The sequence below is a fragment of the Bombus huntii genome, chromosome 15 (genome assembly GCF_024542735.1).
Source record: "Bombus huntii isolate Logan2020A chromosome 15, iyBomHunt1.1, whole genome shotgun sequence".
In the NCBI taxonomy this organism is placed as follows: Eukaryota; Metazoa; Arthropoda; class Insecta; order Hymenoptera; family Apidae; genus Bombus; species Bombus huntii.
The window spans coordinates 8538688-8561428 of record NC_066252.1 but is presented as its reverse complement, the minus strand read 5'-3'; the positions used below and the strand labels follow the sequence as shown (position 1 = coordinate 8561428).

Sequence of the window (22741 nt, the reverse complement as noted above, 5' to 3'; positions counted from 1 at the left end):
TAAAATTTTTATCAAACAAGTCATTGACAAAACAGGTAACATGATCCAGTAATACATATGTAATTGTTTAAATGAAAGACTGATAAGTACATTTCAAAGAAATTTTTTCAAAAGATTAATAATTAAAAAATATTTATTTTTAAGTGTTTTGGTTACGAATAATCATTATAAATAAAATAAAAAATTTTTTGGTTACCGATAGCTATTCTCGATAATAAAAATTCCTCAATCGATAATGAAAACTAATTTCCCTAGATTTTAATCACGTGGTTTTATTAGGTTTTATTCATTGTTTTTATTTACAAGTCGTGACTCTTTAAATAAAGTTTTAATTTAATTATTATAAGAAATTGCAATTATAATACCATATGATTGTTATATAATTTTCATAAAAGTTGCAAATAAAACACTAAATTTTAATTTCATTTTCTTGATATAAGAATTTTTTATATTCGTATAGTTAATGATTAAAAATGACACATAAGAAATGTTTATCATTTACTTTACCTGTTTAGACGAGGTTGTGCGAATGTGCATGGAATAATTGATCTATTATCAAAGTAACTATAAGTATTATTATATTATAGTTAAATATCATCTTCATTTATGAAAATATAAATGGATTTGGACGATGACATGTTCGAGCTTAGCGATGAGGAGTTGCCGATTCCAACTCCAAAGTGCAATCCTATAGAGGCACATTTAATGAAAACATTGTCGAATGTGCAAACTCGAATCGAAAAAACAACGAATGACATTAAAGAAGTTCAGGATATGACGAAACGTATTTCAGAATCTTTGTACAATCAAGCTCTGTATGGAAAAGACATATCTTCGGACTCCGATAGTGATGTGAGTTATTTGAAAAAAAAATAATAACAATAACATAATAAAAGATAAAATAAAAAACCTACATTATTCATATATGACACATGACATATGATAAATAGTTTCATTTGTTAATTAAACAAAATTTCTTCAAAGATACTTTATAAGAGTGGAGAAGAATATTTTAGTCTAATTTTTTTAATACCAACTAGTTAGTATGAAAGGAGTTTATAAACAAAAATTAATTAAATAGAGTTTTATGTGTTATAATAAGGAATTATGAGAAAGGAAATGTGATATATTTATAATAATTACATTCAACAAGTGTTAAAGTATATTAAATTCAATATATACAATTTGTAGTTGTATGCAATAAATGGACAACCAGTAGTAAAGAAGAAAAAATGCAAAGTCAAGAAGTTCCATTATGAGATTTTGGTAATAAAAAGCAGTTGGAAATATATTTTTAATGACAAATGGGTTATTGGAATAGAACTAATGAACAATTCGAATAAGTAAGTACATTATTTTAACAACTACAAATAAAATATAATATAAAAAAGCTTTGATTTTCCAAGGATTATCTATAAATTTTAATTGAATTAAGAAAATAATAATAGTAATGTTTTGATGCGAGTGTTGATATTTTTATCTCCACCTTGGATAATCAAATAAGATATTTATTTTGTCATTGCTATTTCCTTAACTAATTTAATTAAATACAATTTCATTCATTGTAAGATAAGATTAATTTTCTATGTAATCAATTGTTTTTTAAATTTCTTTATTTTGTAAAATAATTATTGTCGTTTCGTGTTTGCAATTTATAAAATTATAAGAAATTAAAATTTATCGTATTATTTTTATCTCGATCTGATTTTACAAATAATACGATTTTATTTGCAGTAAATTTTTCATTATTGAAAAATTTATATTTGCATTAGATTTAAGTACTACATAATGTGCTGTACTATTTAATTAAGTCTTTATAAAAAAGACCATTTCATTACAGAGATGTAACCCTATTAACTCAAATATCACTTCTAAAATATAAGTAAATATTGGAAAACTTTGAACTTACAGATCTCTAGATATTCTTGCATTTGGAAGTTGTATAATTTAACATACATCTTACTAATGCAATTATAAATTACATTTTCTCAAGGCAGTATTATTATCATTGGTACAATGACAATAATTACTATTGCAACAACGTTTATATCAATATACGTGTATGTATATTTATATACACAGATATATACATATAAGATGAGGGAAAATGTATACATGTTTTTCAAAATATGCTAACACGAAACAATTAGCCCAATTTCCTTTAATTAAGTTATATCTGGAATAAAACTTCACTGTACTCATATCGATTGTATTCTGTAAAAATTAATTCAGTTGAAACAAAGAAAGGGACGTTACTTCTACGTAGTCTATTGGGAATGCAAAGTATCCTATTTCGAACTAATAGGCTATTCTCATTCGATGTTAAAGCAGAAAAAATTCGACAAAGTGAGCATCACTCTTACCATAAACCCTCGTATATTAAAAAGTTCATTGTTGCATATGGTACTTAAGCAACGAGGTACTCTCACAGGTATAATACATTTAAAATCTTTTTTGCGTTGATTTATAACAGTTTACAAACGTCTTGTTGCCTTAGGCCCTAACAATTGAATATACTGTAACGCTTCGTTTATCAAAAGTTTAAATGCAGCAGCAGTGCTTTGCAAGTGTATCGCTAATTGGAGCAATTCTCGGTATGTTTCTGTTTTCTCATCTTAATCTTCAACAGATATTTGCTATCAAATATTTTCGTTGTAATCGACGCCATTTTAATAGGTGTCGTTTAATATTTAAAGACAAAAAGATAAAAATAAGAGAAAAACAATTCCAGCGTTGATACGCTTGTTAATAATGTACGAAATACTAGCATTACTTTTTACAGATTAACTTTGTATCCTCATCTCTTCCAAGTGCTATGTACTCATCGGGAGAATAATCGAAAAGCACAAAATCGTACCTGAAATGAAATACCAAGAATATATTATTATTGCTATTAATATTTCATTATAACTATATACAGTTGGACTATATTTTATATATAATTACACCTTATCAATTCTTAACGTTAGAATTCCTCTTGGAATTAACTAGTTATCATAGCGTTAATGGGTGTTTCTTATTAAAATTTTAATTTACGGTCGTGCTATATCGTTTCCACTTAGTATACTTACCTAAACATCTCGTAGAGATCTTTGATCTGCGATTTCGATAATTGAGCGAAATAATTCTTAATAACGTCCTTCGTTTGGACACCCCTGGTAGGATTCTTCCATTCAGGTTTAATGATGTGACCCACGTGAGCTTGTTTTATGAGATAATCTTGATCTTCCTTTAATCAATATATTTTTCCAATTAAAATATAGAATTGATTAATTGTATCGTTTACATAGAATTTTTTGAAAGATATATTTACATGGAGCGTTTCAAACTTTGCAATTACGTCGAATCGTACTTGACACGGCGTACAAAAGATCACAATTGGAGTCCAGTGCATATCAAGTTCGTTCCCAGCTCTCCATTGACATAACAACCATCGTACAAATTCTTCAAAAAGTGGATACCTTGGACCGTGTCGTCCATTTGTCTTTCGGTCCTAATCATAGTCGATAATGATTCATTAAATTCCACAAGACCAATCAAATTGATGAAACATAGAAAGAAAATTAAAATAACATACATAACTTTAAAGATGATTTGTCCTTACCCTAGATCTATAGTTCCAAACAATATGGGATCCAAGATTACTGTGAAACGTATGCGGTAAGCTATGCTCCAATTTATCTCTGTAGGCGCTGAGCAACCTCTCGAACGGATGTCTTACTATCAAGAAACTAATGCTGTCGTTTAGGAACTTGTTCAACTCATCGGCCGTGTGTCTGGGATATTTCTGCCTCGCCAGAGAAACAGGTACAGCTTTTGAGGCCTTTAAGAACTGTGGGCTGTATCTGAAAACAATTTATAAAGTTTGATGTTGATCAAGCTGTTTATTTAAACTTAGCCTGGCAGATGTTGGATCAGTTTTGCCATGAGCATCGAATGTTTTATTTTATAAGACAGATCTTTATCTCTCTGAGATATTTAAACTGCTGCTAAGACTCTTATGAAAATTTAAAGATGCAAAAATACAGAGAATGCATGAAATATACAGAAATATATAAAATATTCAAAGCATTATACTCGTAATAAGTATTACATAATAAATATGAATATATAATATTTAACAATGAATTACATTTAATAAACAATAACGGGTAAAAAAAACTCTATTTAGATTCCATTCTTCTAATTATGCTGAAAAAAATATAAATTTGCATAAGAACTCGCAGTCTAGCAATATTAAAATTCACTAAAAAAATTTGAAAGAACGATGATATATGAAAATGTATCTTAAAAAGCGATACGTGTTAAAATTATCTCAACTTTTGTTACATGAAGGTAAAAGAACATTTGGCAAATTGGATGCTTCTTACCCCGCAAGTAGATTGAAATTATACATCCAAGAGGTAGAGGCCGCTTTGAAGACGTTGCACCATATTAAATGATATTCTCTATTTACAAGAAATTCCCAGGCGTTAGGCCTGTGAAGAGAATCGTTTCCAGGCCTGTCTAATCCCTCTTCGGCGCATTTCTCCGCCAGAAACTTCCTCCTTGTATACAATCGCTTCTCAGTTTCGGCGATCGCTGCTTCCTCCATTAGCCTTTCCTCCGGTGTCAGGTTCGCATCCTCCTGTTGACATTAATATTCATGTTGTATTCCATTAATTATATAGAATATTTTTAAGATGCTTTAAAGATGTGTTTAATTAGGACTACATAAACATTCTCACATCTCATTAGGAGTGGTAAAATAAGTAGACGTTATACGTCGCTTTTACTCCTAATGAATCAGACGCACAAATTATATTCGTAGATTTTACGATGAGTTAAGATACTAAGAGGCGAAACGGATGTAGTAATACTTAGGGTCGTATGCATCACTCTACTTATACAAGAAAGGGTTGAATTAAGGCTAAGATATGTTTTATACGACATTGATTGAAGTTGAGGAATTCTTATTCTTTTAAATTTCTATCGTTTGTCATCAGTTAGTTGATGATGCCCGCTATTATCATGGCTATTATCATATACCTATAGAAATCGAGAATCCAGGTACTCTAAAAATTCAGATACACCAAAAATTCAGGTATTCGAGAATTCGAGTACTCGGGAAATGTTGACACTTGAGACCTTGAGATATTTAATAATTTGGATAATTGACATTAAAAAGATTCAGGTACCAGAATACTATTGTGTTCTAGTGTTCAAGAATCCGGATATTTTATTTTTCATGTACTCGAAAGGTGAAATGATCGAATGATTTTAATATTCAGAAATTCAAGTATATACAAATTTCAATGATTAAAATCTGAACTATGTTTCAGGAGATCTACAATTTGAAATCAGATATCTGTGATATTTAATTTATAATAATATTTCTTTGTATTAGTATTGGCCAAACTATAAAATTTCTGTGTCATACGAATTATTTATATTAACAGCGTTGCGAAATTGAATACGCATTATGAAACTGAAATTAAAAGACTTTGCGAACGTGATTCGCGCTGCAAATTGTGCAAGTTTTAGACATTGAACACTGGCCAAGATTGCTACAGAAGGGTAATCGGTATCCGTTTTATCGATATAATTACCAACACTTAATACGAACACGTATAAAATCAATCGGTATCGGGTTTCACGTTCTACGCGTAAACAACTGCAGTAATAATATTATATATTATATGTTATAATATATATAACACATTTGCGTTACTTTGCTGCTCATTTCGAGCAGTATATCATTCATCTAAACATAAAACCGCTGTTTGTCATGCGAGGGATTATTTACATAGTTTCTCACTGAAATTAATATATGAACCTCTATGGCTGTAAAAAAATTAATCGTAGCAAACTGGATTAATTTCATTCACACTTGTTCTATGAAAATTAATGATAGTTTCATCCAGAATCTATGAGAAAAATATAATATTTTTATGTTTTATATTACTACCATTTAGTACAGTATTTAGTATTTACTACAAATTACTACTTATGTAAATTGTTACTAGTTGTTAAATTACTATTTAATATACAATAAATTAAAAAGATTGCCCATCTGTTTCAAATACTTTAAGTGACTGCAATACAGATTTGTTACTGATTGTCAGCAATCCCACGACTTATGAGAGAATAATTATGAATAAATAAACCAGTGTAAGAAGAACTAGAATAGATGAAATCTCAATATTCTAAGATTTGTTTGCATTTTTTATAGACAATTTCTCTAGCAACTTGACAGTGTCTTTTTAAAATTAATACGGACATACCAAATGTTTACAAAGAGGTCTCCATTATCAGTAGACTATGGATTCTTATACATTTGTGAGATATTTGAAGATATAAAAATGCAGAGAATGCACATAAATATGCAGAAATATATAAAACATTCAAAACAATACCTTCTATGATATTTAATAGATAAAGCATTTTTCTAATTAAATTTCTATTTAAATATTGCATATTATAATATGATATATCCGCAATCAAGTTATATATCAATATTATGAAACAGAAAATTTTCTCTAAGTATTTCTTTACGTAATTGCTGCCAAAGAATTCAATCGAAAACTTTCATCATCCTCTTGACCTTTCGACTAAATTTCTGCTACGCAGAATCTCCCAATAATCTTCGGCAAGGAATTTTCAGGAAGTAAATATCCTAAGACAATTATGCGAGCAATTTTGCTTCAGCGTTCGACTGCAATGCGTCAAATAGGCGTACAATGCGTAATCATATCGAGCCGCCAACGCAGCGACGAGCGTTCCGATTAATTGCAGAAATTAGGAAATTGGATTAACCTTGCACACAGAAGGCCGGCGCACGCGGCGTGTGCACGTCTGACCGTAAAAGAAAACGACTTGGAGAAGCGGGGAGCTTTGAATTCTAAACCCGAATGGCTCAATCGACTGAAAGCCTACGAACGTTGTTCGTGATTCGAATCGTTTAGTCCTTGTAGAATTTGCATGATAATTGCCTCGTTTCACAATCCATTGACTTTCTAGTTCCTAGACTAATTTCTGTATTAGGTATTTGTTTGTGATCTCTGTCCGATCGTTCCATTGAATCTGACATAGATTTGTTAGGTTAGGTTAGGTTATAGGTTTGAGATTTAAAATTACATAATCATTACGGCTTATAATTATTTGAATAACCAGAATATTAATTTCTGTATTAATCTTTTACGATCTGTGTTCGATCGGTTCGTTGAACCTAGATTTGTTAGGTTAGGTTAGGTTAGGTTAGGTTATGTTATGTTAGGTTAGGTTAGGTTAGGTTAGGTTATGTTAGGTCAGATTTCATGAGGGTTGAAAATTACATATGTAGTTACTATTGCTCATAATTATTCCAGCGAATTCTAAAGTCGTTGGACAATTGCTCGAATAATTTCAATTTAAGACACTTAATGCATTAAAGGTGCATTCTTCGAATAATTATGAGTAGTACATGCCCTCGTTTATAAGTAACAGGCTATTAAGAGCTTAATTTAGAGATGTCTCCGAAAAGTATGTATTTAGAAGAAAATCTTCCAGAAATATTGATTATTATTTAGAATACTTGAATTTTATTTTTGTTCATGATCTTATACTGTTGTATATTCTCGGGAAACTTAACAGTGTCGTTCTAGAGTTGAGAAAAAGATTGCTGAAAGAAACGCTGTTTACATCGAGATTGACCTCTTACACTTTTTGAAGCTTTTTAGTAAAGTGATCCTTATAACACGACTAAGTTACAAACTGCGGTGAAACTTCTTGCAATTTTGTGCAAACGATGTTTCGTGAGATTTTATAAGGGATTACGTTCGCTATTTCACGCGATTTACCGTAACGCTACTTAATTGGAGGACCTTGAAATTGGTCATCAATTAATCGATACTTCATCGTGTTTCTGTAACTTAACGCGCACTCAACGTGAACTTTAGAATGCCGCAACGAATGCATAGAAATGAGCTTATAATAGAAAACAGTTTTCCCTCACGCGAAGTCAGATGTTAATCAGTTCTTGCGACGATTAAATAAAACTAGATGGAAAAAGGGAATAAGAAGAATATTGAGTTTACGGGTGTAGTGCGAGAGTTTAATTCTAAGATTTCTTGGAATTTGCGAGAACGTCTTAGAAACCCTAGAAACGCTTATAGTCGCTTGTAGAACGCTTATGATGAGTCAGAAGATGAGCTAAAAGATAATTCAGGCCTTTAGATAAAGAATTTCGTGAATTCGCACTGTTAGTCATTTGCGTATGACTGGGTTAAATCTTTAAAATTAAACATTACCATTTAGTAGATATTAGATAGCAGTTATTAACGATATTCGATTTACTTATTTATGGTCAATAAATAATTATTAACAACAATCATCGATAAAATCGATATCAAATTAGATATTTGGTAGATAAGAAATTAAATTACTGGAAAGTACTGATTCTAACCATATTTTAATTTTTTCTTTTTAATTTTTATAATAAAAGTTCTAATCTTTTGCTTTTGGGTCGCTAGACTTTTATTCCATGTACACTTAACTGAATATAGCTACTAAAACTTTTAAAATTCAATTGTGTCTAATACAAAATGATTATATTTTGTCCTTAGACTATTCAATTTTCCATTGAATCAATACTTAAGTTAATGCAATTCTATCACGTAGTAAAAAACTAGAAAAATGGATCTCTAAAAGAAAAATCTATTTTACAAAAACTAAATAAAAATAATAAAAATTGAGCTATTATTTAACTGTAAAAACTAAATACTCTTACCTTTAATGATCTAAGCTCAATTACAATTCATCTGTTAAAATAAAATCCATAGAATTCGCTAAGATCTTTCCAATTTTTAATCTTACTCCTCCATCTTTCTTAGATGTTAAAATCTTAAGAAATTCCTCCATGAATCAAACATGTCAGCTTTTTAACATTTCCTATGATCAATCTGAGCTACTGTACTCGAATAACTGGTAAGATTCTCTTCCTCTCTGAACAAACGATAATGTCGTCGATAAAATGATAGATTTCTGATGGTCCCGGGGGTGGAACTCGATGGTCGTGGTCAGGCGGAAGCGCCGAATATAGAAATAGTGGCTTCCGTTTATTGATTTCGGAGTGGAAGTCGAACGGCTGCCCCTGACGCCGACGCCGACGCCGACGCCGACGCCGACGCCGATGCCGACGTGGCGAATATGGGCCACACGGGTGGTGCAGCGTGCGCTGCACTTCCTCAACTTTGTATCTGTCCACGTGTACGTGCACCCGTGTGTGTCTCTGTAGATCCGAGGACCAGATAAGTTTCGAAAATCATCACTAGACTATGGATTTTTACGCATTTACGGGAAATTTGAAATTGCACGCAATACACGTAATATGCAGAAACATATAAAATATCAAAATTGCTATACGCCTTACAGTATTTAGTAAATTAAGTAATTTTTTAAAATTATTCTCATAAAACTGTGAACTCGCATTAGTATCCGCAGTCTAATCAACATAGTATGTAGAGTTGCGAAAAAGTAAAAAAAAAAAGTGGAAGAAATGCAGATCTGATTAATTATAGAGTAATATTTCTTTTTAAATGGTACAGTTATTTATTAAAATTAGATATTTGATAGATAACAAATTAAATCATTGGAAACTACTTCTTGTCCTTTTAATTTGTTCTCTTGTTAATCTTTATTTGTTATAAATTTATTATAAACGTCCAAAATTATAATCTCTTGTTTTTGTATAATGATTTTGAATTCTAGCTAATCATCAAAAATCTAAAAAAAAATCTACCATACAAAGGACCTGCATAATATTTTCCATTAAGGTCCTTTTCTTTGCTTAACCTCATAGACCAAATTGAATATGACTGCAGAAGTATCGTCACTTCGTTTGCATCTTTGCTTTATGATAGACTTCTAATGGACCCGTACACCAGTTTATTACAAGCAAAGACATTAAGTGTGTAAAAATTAAATCAGCGCATCTTTAGGTAAATTTATCGTTTAATTATCGGTTTTGCTTTTGTACCAGTCATAAATGCATAATTATACGATACCGATCAATCACGGTACGTTTACTTGTTTGATAAAAGAAAATCGTTCATAGTGGCTATCCTCTAATTATTTTGAACAGTGTACCGTGCGTTGCCAAAAGTCTAATAATGCAGACTTCTGGAACATTCAAAGACAGTTTCAGCAAAAGTGAAGTTTCTGAAAGGATTTAGAGTTGAGTTAGGAATAAGTAGGAGATATAAAGAGATTTGTAAAATATCTTCAACTCTTGAAATTGTAATTTTAACTCCTTTTGCATTTATAGACAATTAGGTCTATAAGTATAGGCAAAGCAAAAGACCTTAATGGAAAAGGTTTTTATAGGTAAGATTTAACCATTTAAATATAAGCAAGAAAGTCTTTTACTTTGAAAATGATTATTCACATTCTAAGATGTTTTCGTTTGACGATAGTGTTATTTTTATAATTTAATATAGGGATCCTCAGTTTCAGATGGTTTGCATCAACAAAGTTAGATCAGGAAATTATAATCTGAATATAACTCGTGATTCATCGTATAACCGTGAATATGTACCATGATTTGGAACATGTTTTATGGTCTAACCTGCTTAATCTCTAGGAAAAGTATGCTAAATCAGTTAAGGAAATATAAATAGGAATCACGATATTCAATATGTTTTTAAAGGATCCAACGATTAAAGATTAAAAATCACGATTACTGATAAATTTCCCAAAATTAATAATCTTAGAATAAGTATACCTTTTAAGTTAGAAGCCAGTTGTGTCTGTGCATTGTTAGATGTATCTACTGTATATTTAAGTCAAGTACCTAACATGTACTTAAGCTAGTCTTTAAGCTACAAGTCTATAGTACAACCTTATTACATTGATCAGAAAATTATACTGTTGTAATACAGCATGTTATATCACGTGAAAATATTGTTTTTACAATTTCGAAACTTTGCATTTTATGTCAATATTAAAAACTTAAAAAAAATACATTTTTAATCTAATGATTATATCGATAAAGAATCCCAAGATAGCAATATTATCGATTAATTAATTTTAAGTGATTAATTGCTTAAACAAAGCAAGTGATTTTTAAATGAGTCCAATTTGTCTATGTATCGATTGATTTGAGTAACGACGCTTTCTTAAACATTACATAAATCATTAATGCTATTTTTGTTAGTAACAAAAGACAAGGGATTAATTTTTAATTAACTCGCCTGCACCTAAAATTATTCTTATCCTAATTTTGAAACCAAACCTAAGATGTTCCACTTGAATTTGTTTATGAAATTAGAAAAAAAGCTGTTTCAAAGAAATCATAAGACACTTCTGGAATAGAAAAGGAAATCACTTTTACTTTTTTAAATAAGATAAATATATTTTCTTTATGGATCGTAAATAATTCTTTCGGCTGTAAATATTTGAATATCAATAGTAGTCGGTTTTACTATTAAAGAAATTACTCCTTTATTTAACCTGTAGACTATCCAACGAGATATACACATTCTACAATTGCCGATTTTTCCAATAACTTTTTTTTTTAACTTTTCCAATAACTTCTTTTTTAACTTTTCCAATAACAAGTGGTTTTATGTATCTATTAATTTTTACCAATTGCAATTCCTATTTATTTATATTACTTTCTTTATATTATGGAGGCGACTGATGTTGAAAACAATTATCAGTAATTTTTCTTATATTATGGCAACCATTATTATTAAAAAAAATTCTCTTCAACGTCTTTTTTTAATCGTAGAAATAATTATTATTTACAAAAATTCTAATTAGTATCTTTTTAATTATAAAAATCAATGATTTTACAACAATGTCCTTTTTATCATCTTTTCCTTGAATTATGCAAGTAACATTTTATTTAAAAAAATCCTGTTCTGCTCAATTATGGGAATCTTACAGCTAAATATCACAGTGACTTCATTCAATAATGGTTTCCGTGTACAACGTAATTTAAAGATCGATGCAAGATGATTTACGGAAGCGGTAAATAATTTTTTGTTCCCTCGACGTGAGTTTCATAATAAATTGCCTGAAACGATGCTTATCTAGTTTGCCGCACTTGTAACGAGGGACACACCGCGCTGGGAGAATAATTCGCTATTCCAATGACATTAAGAGTGATTGCAACACGCCACTTGCTAGCTCACGAGTGTCTCACGGTGAATATCTTCTAACTTCTCCTTCAAAAAGAAATCTACATAGTGACATCAACTCTTCAGTGTGGAATTACCTATGACGTGCAACCGATCAAAGAAAGCAAATAAATTTGCAAAAGAAAAAATTTCTGAAACTTCTGTCTTAATTAAAAAATGAAAAAGAAAAGAATATGGAAGTACTTAATAGTATACAATTTCAATCGAAGAACACAAAAGAATTTTTAAACAGTTTCTACAGCTACGCTCACAGTTGAAAAATCAAAGAGAAAGAAAATATCAAGGTGTTCGTCATTAGTGGAAAATTACATAGGGTACATACTGTTATTAAGAAATATAAAGAAGCTATAATTGTAATTGAAAGGAAAGATCAAAGTATAGATTTCAGTGTTTCCTATAGCGTACAATCTCAATGAAGGAAACTATATATAAACAGAGTGCCTTGAAAATACCTAGAACTACGTTTACAATTAAGATACTACAGAGAATATATTAAACTTCATCACAACATCGCAATCTCAACCAAAAACATAAAAGCGAGAAGATTTAAAAATTATTACTGAAGAAAAAATAGAAAGTGTCTAGATTTCACTTAGAAACAACTAACGAAATTTTTGGATGGAAATAGTCCAAGTATTCATATGTAAATTAGAAATCTAGATACTTTGGGATATTTAATATCTTACACATATTCAAAATGAATTTACGTATTTTGTGATTTAGAGTAATCTAAATATTTTTAGATCTCTAAATATCTCCATTAAAGATAATATATAAATGTTAAAAAAGTATCTACAATTTACAGAAAATCTCAAGAAACGAAAACTTTATTGTAATTTGCGGTTGAGATCATTGTAAGGTATTGGATTTTAAAAGATCAATCCTGGACCAAGGTTCCTTGGAACCTCTTCTCAGTTTGCTTGGTCTATTTTCAGCTAATATATTTTTCTTGTTCATCACTGGTCAAACACGGAAAGTATTAAGGTGGACCGGTTCTAGTGGACCACCATATGTGCACGGGTAACGCACACATTATGTAAGACCCTTCCGTAGCTCTTCTATCCAGTTGTATAACTTCCTTCGGTTACGTTTTCTCACTAGAACTCAATTCCCGTGCTTGTATGCGGATCGTCGCACTTTTGCGCAGAAGATCAATGGAACCGGACAAATACTTTACGTCGTGTCGTCCGGTAAAAACTATCTTTATCTACGTTTCTCATGAACGCATGTAAAGACAGTTCCTTTCGCCGTTAAAGTTAAAAGCCATGTTTGCCTTTGTTATCGTACGATGCACAGGATGTACCGGAAATTTTTCAGATATTCCTCGAGAGATAAATTTAAGCCCTGTATAGGATGTCACGTGACTTGGAAATCACATTTGTATATACCAGTGCTCCTGCATTTTTAAGCTTCTGTTTTATTTCATTACGTTGTTATCGTATCTTATTAATATTTTGTTATGTCGCTAGAAATTGGTTTATCCATGAAGATTATTAGCTTATCAAATTTAAATTAAATTAGGAAACTGTAATTACGCACAATATGAACAAATTAAAGAACAGAAACAATGAGTATCGAAGATCAAGTATTAGATATATAGCACAGTGATTCGAATTTTAATGGTGGCTTAAGATTAAAATTGTAAACGGCATTTAATTATTAAATTGATCAAGTGTACAGTGGAATAAATACTCAATTATTAAAATTAAAATTTTAATACACATTAAAATTAGAATGGTAGAAAATCTATATTCAAATCGTAAAAAATATTTGATCAATCAAATTGAGCAGAATAATTAAAATCACTCTAATTAAAATTTTTACGCAAATTAAGATTCGAATGGTAAAAGGTTTCTGTTCAAATCATAAAAAATATCACACTAAAAGGCTATTAAATTATTAAGTTGACTAGATATAATTAAATAAAACGTAATATGTAATTAATTTTAATACAAATTATTAAAATTAAAATGATAAAACGTCTCTATCTTCGACTTATAAAAACTGAAAAAATTCTATATCAAAGTAAAGACTACAGAAGGTATCATCTAAAATCAACTGCTACGTAGCACTAGTAAGAAGTGGTGACAAATGAAACTATCGATTTTTATTTCCCGTCGGCGGATATTCTCGAACGGTTAGAAAAACGTCAAATAAAACGACAATCATCTGTATCGGCGATAGATCGATTTATGTCGGTAGAGTAATTGTCGAGATTGAGGGGTAACTGTAACCACCCTTTGCATGCTTAAAGGGGTGGTATCGGACGACTGTAGGCAGAACTGCATTTGTGTGCCGCATTGCGCTCCTGGAAGTCTGCCAATCTACTACGTTGACTTTGCTTTACGTAAGGAGACCGCTTTTCGATGTAACCTCTCCACCGTGGGGTAAAAAACAAAGGCAACGATCTTTTCTTGGAACATGTTGCACTTAGGTCACCCTACATTTGCGCAGTACCGCAAGAAAAGGATTCTTCCTTCTAACCGTGAGAAGAAGTCACGATGCATGACATCGTCACAATGGATACGATAAGACAATACTTTTTTTCTTACACGCCGTGAACCTAAATTCCTGGTACAGGTGAAGTCTGGAAGATTCTGTGGCTCGAAATAAGACACCAAATATAACTTATACACCCGTGAGCCTAAATTCGTGGTACAAATGAAGTCAGGACGATTCTGTGAATCAAAATAAGATATCAAGTAAAGTTTATACATCGTGAGCCTAACTTTGTGGTACAAATAAGAAGGATTTACTTGAGATTGAAATCAAGAGAAAAATTAAGAGTAATAAAATTACATTGGAGGTTTCATTTTTTAGAAAGTCAAGCTTGAAAAGTTCTCAATTATATACGTGATATTTCTGTTCACAAGTATCAGGATACCTACCGATTGTTGGTTTTGCACAGATCATGGTGGACCCAGGCTTGTGGTTATACAAAATAAGACTGCAGACTACGTACTTGTACAGAATAGAAATCTTATGTATATGACAATAAGCTGATGAAATTATTTGCAAGAATTTCTAGAATCTTAAAATAGTGAATTAACGATTATAATAATATGAGGACCCCTATGTAATGTTTCGATCAAAATTTATTGAAAAAATTGAAGATAAATTGAACAGCCCCAAGTTTAAACATTAAAATTGTCCGATTTTATGATGACAAAGAAAATGTATATATGTATGTACTTCATTATATACAATTGGTGAAATTTTTTATTACAATATTGAACATATAATATTGAATGAATTAGAAGGGCGAAAAAAGATGTGGTAAAGCGAGAGAGTAAACAACGCATTGGCCTTTCTCTTCCCACCGCATCATGCGAATAGAATAACGGATTATATAACTATAAAACGCTTAAGGATATATCTTAGTAACATGAGAAAAGTGGATAAATACACCTAGTCTCCTTACGAAATCATTTGTTTTTTCGATATAGATAAAAAAGTGCGCATTAGCAAAAATTAAAACGGCCTAATGTACATGACTGAAGGGATATGAGTATTATGGACACACTACATTGGCTTGTGTATAGTCATTAGTCAGGCGTAATCGCACGTTGAATAGATTATAAAGACTTCACTGTTTGAGGAAGCCAAAGCGTCACCTACACTAGAGAGGAATTTTATACACCTTTTTATGTGTATAAACATTATGTGTATAAACATTATTGAAGTAAATATGTCTTATTGAAATGTACAACGAATTATTATAATAGCTACTAGTAAAGTAAAAGATGAATATGGAAACGTCCAAATTTTTTAACCAATCAATGACGAAGTACTGGACGATATTTCGTCAAAGACAAACAAATCCGAATTACTTTAAATAATAATGCACATCTAATCTCATAAAGTATTGTAAATGTAATTTTTCAATAACACCATCTGTCTCATCTAACTTTTAAGGTTATTTCAAACAACTCAAATGAAAGAACTGTTCTTTTAAAAAAAGGGAAGGAACTAGAACAATCTTTCAGTGTTTCGAACAAAGGGATAGTTTTCGGCCGCGTTTCTAACGAGAACGAGTCTTCTATAGCTCTTCTAAAGTAATTGTTCCTTAGAAAGTGATCCGCCTAATTTTCCGGTGTGGTCCAAATGCCGAACGAGCGCGCGCGCGTGCACAGAAAGCCTTCCGCTAAGAACAAAAGAAATCCTTGGCCAGTGTCAGATAAAAGATCGTCACTCACCTCCAACAAAAGCCCTTGCTGCACACTGTTGCCGGCATCCTGGTTCGATAGAGCAAACACCAACAACATCAAGATACCAGCAGCCAGCAACGTTCGCCTAATCGTCGCGAACACATATCGTCGTGGTGTCATCTTCTCACGATGTACGATCTTTCTTCGATACTCATAACGAACTGAAAAACAAAACCGAATAGATTTCTATTGTATTCTCATTAATCGATACGATCAATAAAAAAGATAAACAATACCTTGACGGGGAATAAATAATAATTAGACTGTGGATTTTTATGCGTTTATAGGACATTTGAAACTACAAAATTGCACACAATGCACATAATACGAAAACATATATAAAATATCCAAAGTATAGTGTTTTCTATAATGCTTGGTAGATAAAATAATTTTCTATCAAAATTCTATTCTTTCAGTAATATTCTCAAAAGGTATGAATTTACACAAAAATGTACTATTATGGGGTTAATAGATTTTTCTAGAAAAAATTGAATTAATCAAATATACGATGTTTTATAGAAATTTAACATGTTGTGTGTATTAGAATTATCAATATTTACAGCGTTATTATAGTTAGGCTTACTTTTGGCTAGGTATGACAGGTGAATATTGAGGTTAGATAACAATGGCAGATGGTTTGTCATTCATGCAGCATCACTCGTGGTTTATGAGAGATTATAACAAAAATTGAAGATTCTTTTTGTGTTTATTTTGTAAAAGATCTATGTTTCAGAAACCTATGTCACGTACCCTGAATTATTGATAACAAATTTAATTGCATCCTTTTTTCTCTAAAATGTTTTAAATAAACTTCCTAAAATAATGGAATTGGTCCTATATTTGTTAATGACGCTATAAATACTTAGCCATTAGAAATTTGAATTATTCCATTAGAAACATGAATTATGCGCAATATAATGGAAAAAATACAAATAAGTAATGTTTCGTAAAGAGTTTATTGGGATACAATGTATGTATGTACATCATGTAATCACCGGTCATCAATAGTCACGTGTTTGTTTCGTAAGGATGCATGTTACGAACCTGTTAGAAACCTTAAAGTGTAACAATAGTATAAAATTACATTTTATTTGAAGTTAGAACTAAGATGAAAATATCTTTACCATGTACAGAATGCTATATGGTTTATGTTGTTTACTAATTGAAAACTAGTTAACAGTACCTATATTAATCATAGTACAAGAAGCAATTTACATATGTCTTATCGATTTGCACTTTTTAACTCGATAACAATACTCTAATCATACATAAGTAACATTATCGTAATATCGATACTATAATTCCTTGTATATTAACGATATACATACAATATTGATTCTTTCATGGAATCATCAAACGAGTATCTATTGCATTTGGTATACACTGTTCGATATGAAACGATATTTCGTAGATTAATATCGATCGGTCTTTACTTTAAAAAATTGGTCATTACTATATAATATTATTAAAAAAAAAATATATATATATATATATGTTTGCTCATTCAACCAAGTTCCAAGGCCATTGCAGAATAATACGTGCAATACTTATAAAGTGGAACGTCAGATTCAAGGATCGATGGCGCTCTATCGAAAAGTTTGCATGGAAACGCGAAATGCACACGCGCGCATAATCCAACGTTTCTTTTTATCAATTTAATTTTACATCTTTTTTTATAAATTTATCTGTCAAATGAGTGTCAGACACACCTTCGGTAAAATCATTACAGTAATTATCGTTACATCTTGTCATTAAGGATTTATTATTTGCTAATTATCGTTCATATGTTATTAATTATATATCTAATCGCTAAACAAGTACCACATCCGAGAGAAAAGCGACAAGCAATTACAAATTACAAAAAAAAACAAAATAATGTCCTTTGTATATTTTTTTATTTATTCAAAATTTGGATAAATAGTTTTAGTCCAATTTTGAACTTTGGTATTCTATTATAGTAAAGTATTACATGATAACTTGCAAATATTTTCCAAATTATAATACCCAGAAATCAGAATTACGTATATAGATGTATGACTACTTTACTAAAATCATTTTTCATTTATCCAAACTTTTCCACTTTTTACTTAAACTAATTTTTAAAATAAATAGTAAATATGGCAATTCTAGAATTATTTTTCAAATTCTGTTCCACAGAGTGATCAGATAATATCAAATGTCAAAATGGATGAAAGACGCGAGCAACGAACTTTTTAAGTAGCAATGCAGTCGATGCATACGTTTCCTAGGTCAATGGGTCACAGGACATCCCTTCTTTTTCGTGACCTAACTCATTCCTTTACACAAATAATCATATTTTGCCTCCTTTCGATACATTTTTATATTTATTTGCTCTAATACGTACTTGGCGTGGACATATATGCCCCGATATCAAGATTCAACGATGCATCTATCGTACCCCCTGCAAGAAATCCAACCTTCACCTCTTCGATTCTTCCACTGGATTCGATCCTTTGTGTATACCTGGTCGAAACTGACCGCGAGTCGAAATACAATTAATATACTTTTCGAGATGTCAAACACGTGACAAAACTGACTGATTGAACGAAAACTATAGACACCACATGATCACGGCGGCATCCTGCAGATTACTGAAGACTGAAGAGACATACACTGTTCCGTATACTTCCATACATGCGTCGTCTGCTACTAACTGAGCCGTACTCGCTTCCTGATTGGCCGACGTTTTCGCGGGTCGATTTACTTCATGATCACCTCTGCGTATGCGCACCACATTGAAACTGTCTTCGTTACCCTTTGCGACACTATACAGACTCCCTTTAATTATCTATCTATCCTCCTTCGAATATTGCTTTCATTATCGAGCAATATTAAATAGCAAATACCTATGCAAACGTTTCCGTTTGACCCTCTATATATCGAAGCTACTTTAAAGTAACACTTTCGCTAGAATACTGCTATCAACCAAATATGCTTAGAACCCTGATAGAATTTATAAGTAACACTTCTATAAAGTTCTTTCAAGTGTCATAAAATAATGTCAACACCTAGACAGGCGTGTTATTTGAATAGGTTTGATGTATCTGTAATGAAGATAGTAGTAGAAAATAAATATAAGAGTTAGGATGGGGACTTAACAATAATGAAATGAAAAATTGTAATCCTTTTTTCATTATTCTATTTGTTACATTATAAAAGCATATACACAGTTCATATTACAGAATGATATGAGTTAAGAAATAATAAATACTAAAAGAAGGAAATTTTACTATCTCGATTACATATTCCATGTCAGTTTGTATACTCCATATTTCTAATTTCGTATAAATATCGATAAAACAGTATTATAATGTTATCTACATTACTTGGTAACTAGCCATTGTCCACTACTTAGTGGAAGTGAGCATTACAGTAGAACTCCACTTATCTAAATTCGTTGGGGACAAGTGTGAAATAATTAATATAAGAAGTGATATGAATAGAATATGAAAATTTCCAACAAATGGAATTTTACTGTATATTACCTCTCTAATTTGACTTCTTGAGATATTCAACTTCTTTTCAGGAAAATAAGAAATCCCCAGGTTTACATGTCTCTCGCAGAGGACGACGATCTTTGTGGTATGTCGATGATTTGGAACTTGGAGAACGAAACATTTGGATACCCAATCAATGAGATTCGGCCATCTAGCAAAGTCGTTGCTACCGTCGTTCTCGATTTACCAAAATTTGATAAAAAGCACTTCTGTGAGGTGTATGGTACAATCGCCTACGAAGTCGAAGAAACAGAATATCAAGTTCCAGTACCTATTATCCGTCTTACAATCGAAGACACTATCGACGATAGTTACCAAGTCAAATTTCTAACCGCTGGAAACCATGTTAGCCCAATAGGAACGAATGATATCGTGCCAATGATTTTAGCATTAAGAAGTACATCGGTGGAAAAAAATATAAATGCACAAATAAAAGGAGTTCCTGAAAGAAATAAAGAATTTCTGAAGTTCTTGAAAGAAAAGTCTTTCCAAGAAATCTATACAAATACTTATATTGTACAGACAACTGGATGCCTGATGCACTGTTTGATTGAAATATTGCCTAACACCAAAACACAGGAAAAATTAAGAATTTCTGCAAGGTGAAGATAATGTTATTTTGAGAATTTTATATTTCAAAAATAATTAAAATAAGATTTAATAAATGATTAAATAATTTTGTAATGTTCCTAGCAAAGCTACGTTTCATGAGGTTCAACATATTACATATATCGATTAGTTTTAACGTATATGAAAATACTAAAATTATTTTGCGGTAAGTTATTATTCTTGAAATATTTCATTGTGAAAATCAGACATTGAAAACGAACAATGAGCATTTTTGGAGAATGATTTTGGAGATTTTTTATATAATCTTCCTTCGGTTAAAATACAATAAAGAACATAAAAATAATTTCAATAAAAATGTATAAATAAAATAAAAATCGATTGAATTTAATAAATTTCGTTTCAGATTGTTGACAAAAGTTAATTTTCAACAAATCAATTTTTTCAGAATTTTTACTAGAAATTAATTATTAAGGGTATTTTTCCTAATAATAATATATAAATTCTTTGATAATATGTCATCATTCATAATTAAATATAAACATATAAATTAATTCCAAAATCTTTTCGTCGCTTAGTTTTCAATACAAACTGGTCTCCGCAGAAAAATTTTCGTGTGTATTTCTGTATCGTAAGCATTAACGTAATAATTAAATTAAGTATTGATATAACATATACTGTATTTCATGAAATATGGCTTTGTTACAAATAGAAATATATCCAACTTTTTAAAATTTTTATTATTAATTTCTTAGCTATTTTCATTTACCTCAAAGGTTATATATACATGTATTTATAGATCTAGCCACCAAATGAATATAATATTACGGCTTGTAAAAGAATATTTTCCGGATATCGTGATTGAAGAAGATGTTAATCCCATTCGTGCTGCGATGGCCCTCATGGAGGAATTAAAATTATATCTCCAGGACACGAGCACCGCCACGCGACAAATGGCGAGAATAAAAACTGACCTACTTATCCCGTGAACATGGTAAAACAGATTTTGTTCATTAACGGGGGAATAGATTTGACGTACATGTACATACCAGTTATACTAAAAAATGAGATCCTTAACCTCAAATAAATGAGTAAACAAATATATACTGTGTTAAAAAAATCTAATTGATCCATTAACATATGTAATTAATTCAAAAATTTTTATTATTGCACGTTGCATTTTTATACGAAAGAATCTTGTAAAATACATGAGACCGTGATATATATACTTAAAGGACACGTATGACAATTTAAAATATCACATATAATATTCATCGAATGTTTTTATATGAAATTGAACAGTACAAATCGTAGGAAATGCCACAACAATCATCTATTGATATAACTGTAGTGGATTGTTATGCCCGCACCAGCATGTGCATATGACCCTAAGCTGTAGGAATTAAAGTTATATTTTCAGGACGCGAGCACCACCACGTAACAAATGGCGAGAATAGGAACTGACTTCCTATCCTTATCTCATGAGCACGGTAAAACAGATATTGTTCATTAACAGGAGAATAGATTGAATGTATATAGTATATGTACATACATGTACATAGTACATACTTACTGTCAACGTTAAAATTCATTTGGAATTTCTCTAATAGAAAAGGGGGTTATAGCGAATGAAATTTTCTATCGTTCTCTTCTATTAAATTTTATATTTTATATTTTTTATATTTATGTATAATTTGTATATAAATCTTGTACGCGATTGTTCACTGTATAAGATTCCCATATGAAATCATTATTTATTTGAGAGTTCAAATCGAATTGTATAATATCGAAGGATTTCGAATTATTATCATCTCACTCCTAGCTCTTGCTCCTAGACAATAATATCAGGATAGTATGGCATAGGTAGTAGCATCGTAACTATCGAGATCCCGCCGAAAACCGGTTTACTCACTACTACTTTTACCTAACTGCAATTGCACAAGTGTAATGTTGATATAAAACTATGTTATATCGTGTACGAACAATTTTCATGAAAATCTCAACTGTGTGATTTATTATAGATATATTAAGGTTTATATACTTGTTGTCATTCATCTAACATATTTCGTTTTTTATGTAAATGTGACTAAACATATCTATATATAAATACATATGGAGATGAGTCTCAAATTCGAAGCTTTTCGGTGCTATGAAAATCTGAGTTGCCTCAAACATGATCTAATACTTAAAATTCTTGAAAGTTTTTAAAAATTTCAAGTTTCTAAAGTTTCGGTAAGTTTTGAAAAGCCTCGAAAGAGCTTGAAAAGTTTTGGAAGCCTTAGAATCTTTC

General features: G+C 30.8%; 2 protein-coding genes across 4 annotated transcripts; one reads left to right on the top strand and one right to left on the bottom strand.

Annotated features, from left to right (window-relative positions):
* The first annotated feature begins 162 nt into the window (after positions 1-162).
* LOC126874048 (uncharacterized) lies at positions 163-21553 on the top strand. Of its 2 annotated transcripts, XM_050635651.1 has the most exons (5): positions 163-560; positions 651-852; positions 1192-1343; positions 19914-20486; positions 21251-21553. In XM_050635651.1, exons 2-5 carry the CDS (start codon positions 706-708, stop codon positions 21438-21440), a joined length of 1062 nt encoding a protein of 353 aa, XP_050491608.1. In that variant the 5' UTR covers positions 163-560; positions 651-705; the 3' UTR covers positions 21441-21553. The 2 variants fall into 2 exon arrangements, with proteins under 2 accessions (XP_050491608.1, XP_050491607.1); XM_050635650.1 differs by having other exon boundaries at positions 163-852.
* On the bottom strand, positions 1140-19028 carry LOC126874051 (carbohydrate sulfotransferase 11). Of its 2 annotated transcripts, XM_050635658.1 has the most exons (7): positions 18732-19028; positions 16355-16527; positions 4371-4627; positions 3605-3845; positions 3314-3493; positions 3072-3229; positions 1140-2857 (listed from the first exon to the last, which is right to left on the bottom strand). In XM_050635658.1, the coding sequence occupies exons 1-7, from the start codon at positions 18742-18744 to the stop codon at positions 2770-2772; spliced, it is 1110 nt and encodes a 369-aa protein (XP_050491615.1). In that variant the 5' UTR covers positions 18745-19028; the 3' UTR covers positions 1140-2769. The 2 variants fall into 2 exon arrangements, with proteins under 2 accessions (XP_050491615.1, XP_050491617.1); XM_050635660.1 differs by lacking the exons at positions 16355-16527; positions 18732-19028 and adding an exon at positions 8747-8938.
* Positions 21554-22741: the final 1188 nt, after the last annotated feature.